A 9,220-nucleotide genomic window follows, 5' to 3' on the forward strand; every position below is an offset into this window, starting at 1 on the left:
TTTATTTTATTTAAAAAAATTTAAATTAGTTTCAGTTATTCGAACCTTACCTCAACTCAAACCTAAATTAAGCTCGAATTAAAAAAATCTAACCCTGTTCTAACTCGAGTATTGAAAATTCGAGTTGGATTGTGTTAACCTACCAACTTTTATTAGAATTTGAGGGGAAAATAAAAGGGACGTACAAACGCCGTGAAAATCTTTTGTTTTTCATACAACCCAGAGAATTTTTTTACGCAGAAATAAAAGTGATTTTAATAATAATATTCTCTTTATTATAAGCAAAGAGGGAGAGTGGAGGCGGAGGAGCGCGTAGTAGAGCAAAAGCCCCGCAAAAACCCTTGTAGACAGCAGATAGAAATGGGGAAGAAGAAGAAGAGAAGATCAGATTTCGAAGCAGAAACAGAAAACAACACAGCAGAAAATGAGACAGAGCTCATCAACGGCGACTCTCGCTCTAAAAAGAAAAAAAACAAGACCCACAAAGACAAGTATCAAGCTACGGACATCCCTACTCTCACCATAGCTGTGCCCGGTTCCATCATCCACAATGCCCAGTCTCTCGAACTCGCCACCCGAGTAATCTTTCCACTTTTTCTCTCTCTTCCCCTGTTTGGTTGCTCAGAATAACATTGTGAAGCTGACCGGGTTAAAGAGAGACAACTATAACATGCGCTTCTCCTCTGACCCTACTGCTGCTATTTTTCATACCTAGGTTTCAAATTTTAGTCCACCTATTTCTTTCATTTTCGGAGGGTTACTTTTAATAGGTTCTTTTTTATTTTTCCCCCTTAATTTCTAAATTTATTTTGTTTATTCTCAGTTGGCGGGTCAGATTGCTCGTGCTGCGACCATTTTTCGCATCGATGAGGTATGTATCGTGATGAATTCTTCAAGATCTGTAGAATTGCTAATTAGTGAATCAGTTATCATGAATTGAATGATTTCTGTCCATAGGATAGTTTGGGATTGATCACAATGGATTTGTAATTTGAATGCAAGTATTGGAAATTTGGACTCTATTGAACTTCTTTCTTCATACATTACATGTTATAAAAACTCATTCATGGTATCTTGCTTATGATCAGGTTGTAGTATTTGACTGCAAGAGTACTTCAGGGGATGATTCTACTGTTGCTACTCCAGATGCATCAGATGAGAATGAGACTGGTCCTGCTTTTCTTATAAGGATTTTGCGGTATCTTGAGACACCACAGTATCTAAGAAAGACCCTCTTCCCAAAGCATAACAGCTTAAAATTTGTGGTGCGAACCTGATTTTTAGTATTGGCATTGTTGGTTTCTTAATGTGTAAATACCTTCAGTTCCATTTTTGTAGGGAATGTTGCCGCCGGTTGATGCTCCACACCATTTACGCAAGCATGAATGGGGTCCGTATCGAGAAGGTAGGTTGCTTTATTGTTTTCCCCAGTTGACTTGTAATATACCAGTGGCTACTGTACTTGGTGTGGGACCTTGATGTTTGTTCTCATAGTAATATCACAGATGGTCTCTGCATTTAAATTATCCCTGATGGTAGTTCGGAAAAATCATGTTGGTCTCAAAACATTTAAAATTTTCATTAATATTATACTGAACCAAAGAATAGATGACAGAAGGATGTGAAGGTGGATGATCTGACAGGATGCAATCTGGTGATAAGATAAAACGAATTCAGGTTCACATGGTTGGGCAAGCAAAAAAGTAGACAAATAGTTCATCTGTAAGCAGAAATAAATTAGTGCAAATTGGAGATGTTGAAGAGGCTGAGGAATTTTGAAAATTGTTATGGCTTCTTATGACCTGGAAAAGCAGCCTAGAATTCTTGATTTAATCTCCTAGTAAATGAATAATTGGATGAGTTTAATTTAAATGTAGGAAGTAAGATGAAGTATATTTGATGTTATCTTGACAATTATCACTTTCTAGGTCCAAAGGGGACAATATTAGATGTTGGTTCCACTATTTGATGCACAGTCCTTAACAGAAAAAATATAATTCATTTTCGCAAAATGTATGGACTTCTTTCCATGATGAGGCCTATTACAAATATTAGAATGTGAATACCAATATATCTCTGGCATTTGGATGGTTTTCATTTTAGATTAACTTGCATCCTTTCATTGGTGACCTACCTTTTGATATCTTGCAATGATTTTATAGGTGTCACCCTGAAAGAAAGGGCTCCAAGTTCTGTGGGAACGCTAGTTGATGTGGGTTTAAATAAGGTATTATTACATTCTGTGAAAGTTTGCTTAGCCTAAATCTGTTTCATACGATTGGTGCTACTTCATTTCTTGTTTCCTTTTCAAGTTAAGTATTGGAATTGTTTAACACACTAGATTAAAATCAAGACATGTATAAGACTATACTGCTAGTTTTGCTTTTGTCTTTCATGAAGGGAAAACCACAAATATGCAGTTGTTTGAAATACTTTTAATTTGACTCAAGCCACTCCAGTTGGTCTTGCAATAATAGCCAGCTCTTAGCTATAAGCTGTTGGAATAGCTTGGATAAATGCATTCCAAGCCTTGGATGATAGGGCAGATGCATCTACTCTTCCTAGGTCTAATCACAACAGGAGCATTTAAGATTAAAACCTTAGGTATAGGAGTTTAAAAACTTTACCTTTGATTTGAATGTTCTTAAATCAAATTTTTGTAGATGAAACGGATTTCGAAGACCTTGCGATCTTCCACCCGATGCTCTCTCTTAGACCTTGGCACTAGAGAAGGGTAGACTTCTCCCTCTACAAAGATGGAGGCTTGGGTTCTCTTTATTTAAAATAATGGAATGATTGAAGTGTCTAACTCTACTCCCCTAAAGGGTTTATATAAACTTGTCTATGGGCTTAAGTGACTCTAGCTCATCTTGGGTTTGAGTCACTTAGTCTAACCCACTGGGTCTTAATTGATTAATTAGCTCTTAATTAACTCAATCTAAAAATATCACTCATAAGCGCTTGTGCAATCTTGCATTTTTACCAAAAACGCCTTTATGCACACATATGAATAAAAACCTATAAATCCTTGAAAATGACATGCCACTAAGAAGAGTGAGTTCGAGCGGGGACCATTGGGACCCATAGGAAAATACTTGTTCGGTTGTTCCTTCAAAATTCAAATATAAAGTTGATTTAATATCCCACTACAAAGAGTCAATTGCACTTCAGTATCCTATAAAAATTATATCAAGAAAGAAAACGTGCGTCCATGATTTGTTAATCTCTGCATGAAAGCTTGCCATGAGCAGGTGCTTGTAACCTAACGAGGTACAAGTCATCTTCCTCTCAAGATTACCTCTACCATCCTTAAATTTCAAATTCATGTATTATGTGATAAAATGACACACTCTAGCCCACTAAGAGCATGTGTCAAATTCCATTGGAAGAATTACTATGACCATAGATTTCATGATCACAGATCTTTAGGATCACCTAAGGGGCACACTATGCAAAGAACACTTGTTGTCACATGTCTTAATCAATTGTGGCCTAAGCTATAGAGTATATGATCATCTCAGGGTCTCGCCCATAAGTCAAAGTCACTAAAGACCCCAATGCTAGCTTAATATCATCTCAAGGTTGAAAGTTCATGCAATATAGTAGCTTTATGAAGTTATGACTACTCAATAGACAATGTCATGACTCATCGTAAGTCTTATTCAATGTATAACCATATATACTAGTGCACTCACCATAGGAAACCTAACTCGATGATTAAGAAAAGTTATTCCTCCAATTAGGAGGTAGTACACTAAAGCCCTAGATGGATTGCTTAAGTTTATGAATCAGTTGTGAACAACTCATCAACTTGTCAAGAACCCATGATTTGGATCTTTTGTACGACTCTTATTGCACCCAAGTTATGTATAATGCAAGTGATATAGGTTTGAATGCTCAACATAAACATAATGCCTACATAGGATAGTAAATGAAAAATGAAATCATAGCATAAATATTAATAAAATCCTTTCTTTATTGATGCATTATGTCAATGTTTTTGAAGGTTCTATCCTAACAATAAGTCCTAATAATTTCTTCCCTTTAGTCTTGCACTTCTCAAAACCTATGTCTAATCAATAATGAGATGGTTAAATCTTCAAATTCAACATCTGGTGATGCGTATGTGATTTCTACTGATGGATGTTAATTTTAAATTCTGTGATGGTTACTCTACTAAGGGACATATGCTATGTATTTAACTGCACATTTGGGGTCAGTAGTCTTATTCTTGATCAGCTTACCAACCAACAATTAACCCAAATTGGCAATTGATTTCAGTGCAAGGGACATATAGTTCTCAGTGTTTCATTTGTTTTTCCACCTTTTATTTTCTTCCTACCCCTGGCCACTGGGTTGTTGACAAAGTGGTTGAATTTTATTTCTGATGCAAATCAACCATTCATATTTTTCCATGAATAATATAAGCATAAAATCATGCTTTCTTTACCTTTTAGTAAGGGCTTTTCTCAAGTGACTTCCTTATACTCTTTGTAGGTTATATTTCCCTTTTATTCACTTTTGCTTTTTTGCATATCCATCTTAAGGGTTTTGCTAAAAGATTTTTCAGAAAGGATATCATCAATTGGTTTGGCTTTTGGTTGATTCATTGCTGAATTTTGTAGAATGTTGTAATTGATCAAGTACTTGAACCTGGAATAAGAGTAACTGTAGCTATGGGAACCAACCGCAATTTGGATGCAGGTAATGATTTTATTTCTTTTCCTTTTTTTTTTTCTTTTGGGATTTCTGAACTTGTTGAAGCTGTTTTTCAGTCTTGTACATGCAGATATAATCATCGAGTCTGAGCAAATTCGTTTCAAGTTTGTTGTCAAGTTATTACTGGTCTATGTTCAGTTCTACATATGTTGTAAAATCTCATTTTGCCTCACATTTTTTCAACCTTTCTGTTATTGTGTTGAGTAAAACTATTCATCATGAACTTCAAATTTGTTACTGACTGATGTATGTTATAGTGTCAAAGCTATATGATTTTTTTCCCTTTTTTTTTGGGAGAATAAGTAATTAACAGAGCCTATTCAAAAGTAAGGCATGCCTAAGTACACAGGGAGTGTCAAAGCTGTATGATGCTGAATAGTTTCTTTTCCTATTCTGTATTTTGGAAGATGGAATCTTTTATTTAAGCATAAGTTTATGTCTATCATAACTCCATAGATTTATTTAAAATCCAACTTTATCAAATCTTAATGTTTGGTTGAGTTCTGCACATAAAAAAGTAGGTCTCAACAGTAGGTTCTGCAAAATGTATGTATCTGCACTCGGGAGACTGTCATGGCTGGGAGATCAAGTCTCAGTTGAAGGTGGGGCTTTTTTTTGGGTCTCTGGGATCTGGACATGGGCCATTTAGGATGATGCTTCAAGATCACAAGTTGTTGGAATTCTGGGGAATGTTGTGAAAGGTCATATGTGCAAGGAGATTGTGGTTTAGTCTGAGGAAATTGAGTTCTCTAAGGTGATGGAGTCCTGTTGCGGTTTGATGCGGAGGAGCATTCTTCTGATGGCCTCTTTAGTAAGCTGGCCAACTTCAGCATCTTTGTGGGTTTTGAAAAGGAGATTATCTCCCTTTTGAGGAAAATGGGGGCAAGAAAAGAGTGTGGTGTCAAGGCCCTGAGAGGGGAAGAGGAAACCTAACTCATCATCCCGTTTCAAGAGGGAGATCCAAAATTGGAATGCTGAGTTAATTAAAATAGCTTTCCTCTGATAATTAGGGGAAGGTCCAGCTCTCATTGCATTGGGTTGCTTTAACTCTGCTCTTAGATTGGTAGAGGGACTACTGTTGCAGAATTGCTCAAGGGGCTGATCAAGTTCACTTCCTGGATTTAATGGTGCTTCATGCCGGCCTTGATGGTGAGAAGTATAGGTTTGGGATGTTTCTTGGTTTTGGGAGCTGTGGTGTCAAGAGGGCCAGATGGGGGGCAGTCCAGTATTCTGGGGGTTTAGGGTGTTGGTTTTGTTTAGATGGTTGGTCCTTGCTGTTCTCTCTTTTCTTGCTTGCCCTTGATGTATACTTTATGTGTACTTTCTGAAGCTATTTGTTTACTTTGTGTGTACTTCAATGTGCATTTTCCAAGTGCTTTTAATATATTCTGTTAATTGACCGATAAAAAAAAATATAGAAGACCTTATGATTCCATATTTGCTTTTTCTAGATTTTGTGCACCAAGTTGTTTCATCCTCCAAGCCTCGGGAAGAAGTGGGAACATATTGGGGGTATAAAGTGCGATATGCTTCCAATATCAGCTCCGTATTTAAGGAGTGCCCATTCAAGGTATCAAAATTTGAATGCAGTGTGTGTGAATGTATATATATGTTTCTGAGTGCATCACATGATTTTTCTTATATATTTACATGTTTTTGAGAGCAATACATGAATTTCTTTCTTAGCATCTAGGTAAGGCCTTCCCATATCGATTTCTAATATTTCAATTTATAGGGTGGTTATGATCATTTGATTGGTACCTCAGAGCATGGTCTGATTGTTAAGTCATCTGAACTTGATATCCCTTCTTTCAGGTATGTTTTTCCTTAATAAGCATCATCTTGGCTGGGCACTTTGCCTATAACCTCTGTTTGGTAACTGTTTGCTTGTGAATATTCAATCTGGATCCTTTCCTTTATACAAAGTAAGTATTAAATGGGTGTTCTTGAAAAGGTTATCACCTCCCAACTATTTACGAGTACTGGTATACCCAAATGGCCATTTGGGGATCCATGCCATGGTGAAGCAACACTTCCTAGATGTCCAACAGCTTAACCTGGTGTTTTTGTGGAGACCTTGGCAGCCACTTATTAATGTCTGCCTGCTGTGCATGATTGAGGGAGCTTTGTGCATATTCCTATTAATTTGTTGATATTTCAACTTATAAAACACTATCACCTAAATATGTGCCTATATAATCGATTTTTACCTTACAAAAAGCTTATGCACTCATTAAACTGGACCACTTAGTGGGCAGTACCGTGATTTCTATAGTAGGTCTAGGACAGAGTTTTTAACCTTTTGTGGCTTAAACAGGGAATTGGGGAGGGTCTCACGAGAAATAGTTTGGGGCAATATCTGGTATGCGGTGTCTTGATAATTGAACCATAAACGAAATGATTTGAGGGGTTGTGTTCTGTAGGTTTGGAGAAAAATACTTTTTCAATGGCTTGTAGAGTTGGTCTTTTATCCTTTTTGCATCTAACTTTTTACTTCATTTACCAATCATCCATCATGCCTCAATATGCTTCCATTTATGCCTTATTGATTTATTTCTTTGTTCATCATGCCTAAATATGCTTCCTTTCTGGCCTTATTGATTTTGTCTGTGTATATGATCCTTTAGGCACCTATTGATTGCTTTTGGTGGACTTGCTGGGTTGGAAGAGAGTGTTGAGGAAGACAATAGCTTAAAGGTGTGACATTATTGAAACTTTTTAAGAAAATTAATCTGCCCTTAAATGTAAGAATGTGCCTTTTCCTTCAAAATATTTGTTCCCAAGTTATATTCATTTGTTAAATTGCTTGAATTGCATGAATAAATTGAGAAAATAGTATAGTTGGAAGCATTTATCATTGCAGAGTTCATGGCTTCTTATCTTTGAAGTTAATGAATCAGTCTTGCTGATCTTAAGTTTTACACCTTTCTTATTCAAGGGGAAGAATGTGCGTGAAATATTTGACTCATACTTGAACACATGTCCTAATCAAGGAAGTCGAACAATACGAACGGAGGTAACCTCTACACATGCATAAATCTCTATTCATGAATCCATTTGAGCACTGTCTGATTTGCATGTTTACAAACAGGAAGCTATCTTAATATCTCTTCAATATTTCCAAGAACCAATCAACCGAGCATTGCAGAGATTTGAATATCGAAGTCAGGGATCATCATAATGTAGCAAAATTTTGCACTACTGAGGATGGGATCATAAATTATTATACAAATGGAAGACTTTTTCTTTTTCTTTTTCCTTTCAAAGTTTATCAGCTGGGATTGAGCCTTTTGTTGATCATGTCCTCTGTTTCAGAAATCTTCGATAAGATTCTACAAGATTAAAGTTTGATTCCTCTATTGAAATGGAGAGCAATGTTCATAATTGAAGTTACTTTTGTACCAAATAACTTATGTTTGAACCCGAGATGGCAGGCAGAAAGATGTGTTGCCCTTCATCCGGGTTCATTATGAGCCATTTGGCAACTTTTGAAAAGCCTTATTCGAATGCTAAAAGGAATTTTGTAGGATGAAAATTCATGTGAGAGTTCAAATAAAGTATCTGTTAGTATTTCTGCATGTTGACAATTTGGGTTGAAACTTTTTTTTTAAGTGATGCATTTTTTATACATCGTTGGCCTTTACATGGTTGTTCATCGAGAGAAGCTTTCTTAATCTTTGGTAGCAAACTGCATCCAAATTTAGAGTTAAGGTGTATTGTGGATAAGAGGTATATCACTGGATAAATAAAAGTGCTTTTGGCATTATTTTTAAAAATCATTTCTAGTTTAAAAAGTGTGTTTAAAGAAAAATAAAAGGTTTGATAAAATTTAGAAAATAATTTTAAAAATCACTTGTAGTAGTGTTTTATGGGAAAATGAATATAATGATGAATTTCATATATAATAAAATGAATATTAAATTAGAATGGATAAATATAAAGTAAATGAATGATAATTTTCTTTGGAACGCAAAAAGATTTCACTCTACTCTAAAATTCTCTATACAATGAGTACATGCAAAGAATGTACAAGATGTTTGAAACTCTCTAAAAAGTCTCACATGTTTTTCTTGTCTTTTACTCTTGTGTAGAGATGTGTGGATGTTTTAGGCTTCTTTTAAAGCTTTTTACACACCTCCACTAGTGTAGATGACTCTAAGAGGTTTCAAAAGCATCTTACTCAGCTTTAAAAGGTCAAGGAAGAGTCATTTGAGCATGTTATAATATTATGCTTTAGTTATGACTTGAAAGAGATTATGTTCCTAAAGTTTAGGTAAGGTGTGTGTTTGAGTGTATTAAACAAATGAATACCCCTTTGGGTTCAAATCGGACAATATTTACACGATTGGAAGCGGGTCATTACAAATGGTATCAGAGTCAATCTCTGACTTCGGTGTGGGGGTTTGTTTAGCCTATAGGGTGTTCATCTATTTGACCCTACAATTTTGTGGGACACAACGAGAACGTTGTGTCTACATGAAGGGTGTTTGTGACATTCCAC

The 9,220-nt window shown here is 35.9% G+C and overlaps 1 protein-coding gene across 1 annotated transcript; it reads left to right on the forward strand.

Annotated features, from left to right (window-relative positions):
* Positions 1 to 40: 40 nt before the first annotated feature.
* Positions 41 to 8,297, forward strand: LOC100242495 (uncharacterized). Its single transcript, XM_002277809.5, has 11 exons — positions 41 to 579; positions 824 to 871; positions 1,089 to 1,265; positions 1,339 to 1,405; positions 2,163 to 2,227; positions 4,626 to 4,704; positions 6,171 to 6,289; positions 6,455 to 6,534; positions 7,347 to 7,416; positions 7,658 to 7,735; positions 7,811 to 8,297. The coding sequence occupies exons 1-11, from the start codon at positions 361 to 363 to the stop codon at positions 7,898 to 7,900; spliced, it is 1,092 nt and encodes a 363-aa protein (XP_002277845.1). The 5' UTR covers positions 41 to 360; the 3' UTR covers positions 7,901 to 8,297.
* Positions 8,298 to 9,220: the final 923 nt, after the last annotated feature.

The sequence above is a fragment of the Vitis vinifera genome, chromosome 5, assembly GCF_030704535.1.
Source record: "Vitis vinifera cultivar Pinot Noir 40024 chromosome 5, ASM3070453v1".
Taxonomy (NCBI): Eukaryota; Viridiplantae; Streptophyta; class Magnoliopsida; order Vitales; family Vitaceae; genus Vitis; species Vitis vinifera.

Excerpts from the sequence above, each read along its gene's own strand:
- LOC100242495 (XM_002277809.5), top strand. The coding sequence starts at position 361 with ATGGGGAAGAAGAAGAAGAGAAGATCAGATTTCGAAGCAGAAACAGAA. Across the intron at positions 1,406-2,162 it reads ATGGGGTCCGTATCGAGAAG|GTGTCACCCTGAAAGAAAGG; the intron begins GTAGGTTGCTTT and ends ATGATTTTATAG. Across the intron at positions 6,290-6,454 it reads TTAAGGAGTGCCCATTCAAG|GGTGGTTATGATCATTTGAT; the intron begins GTATCAAAATTT and ends TTCAATTTATAG.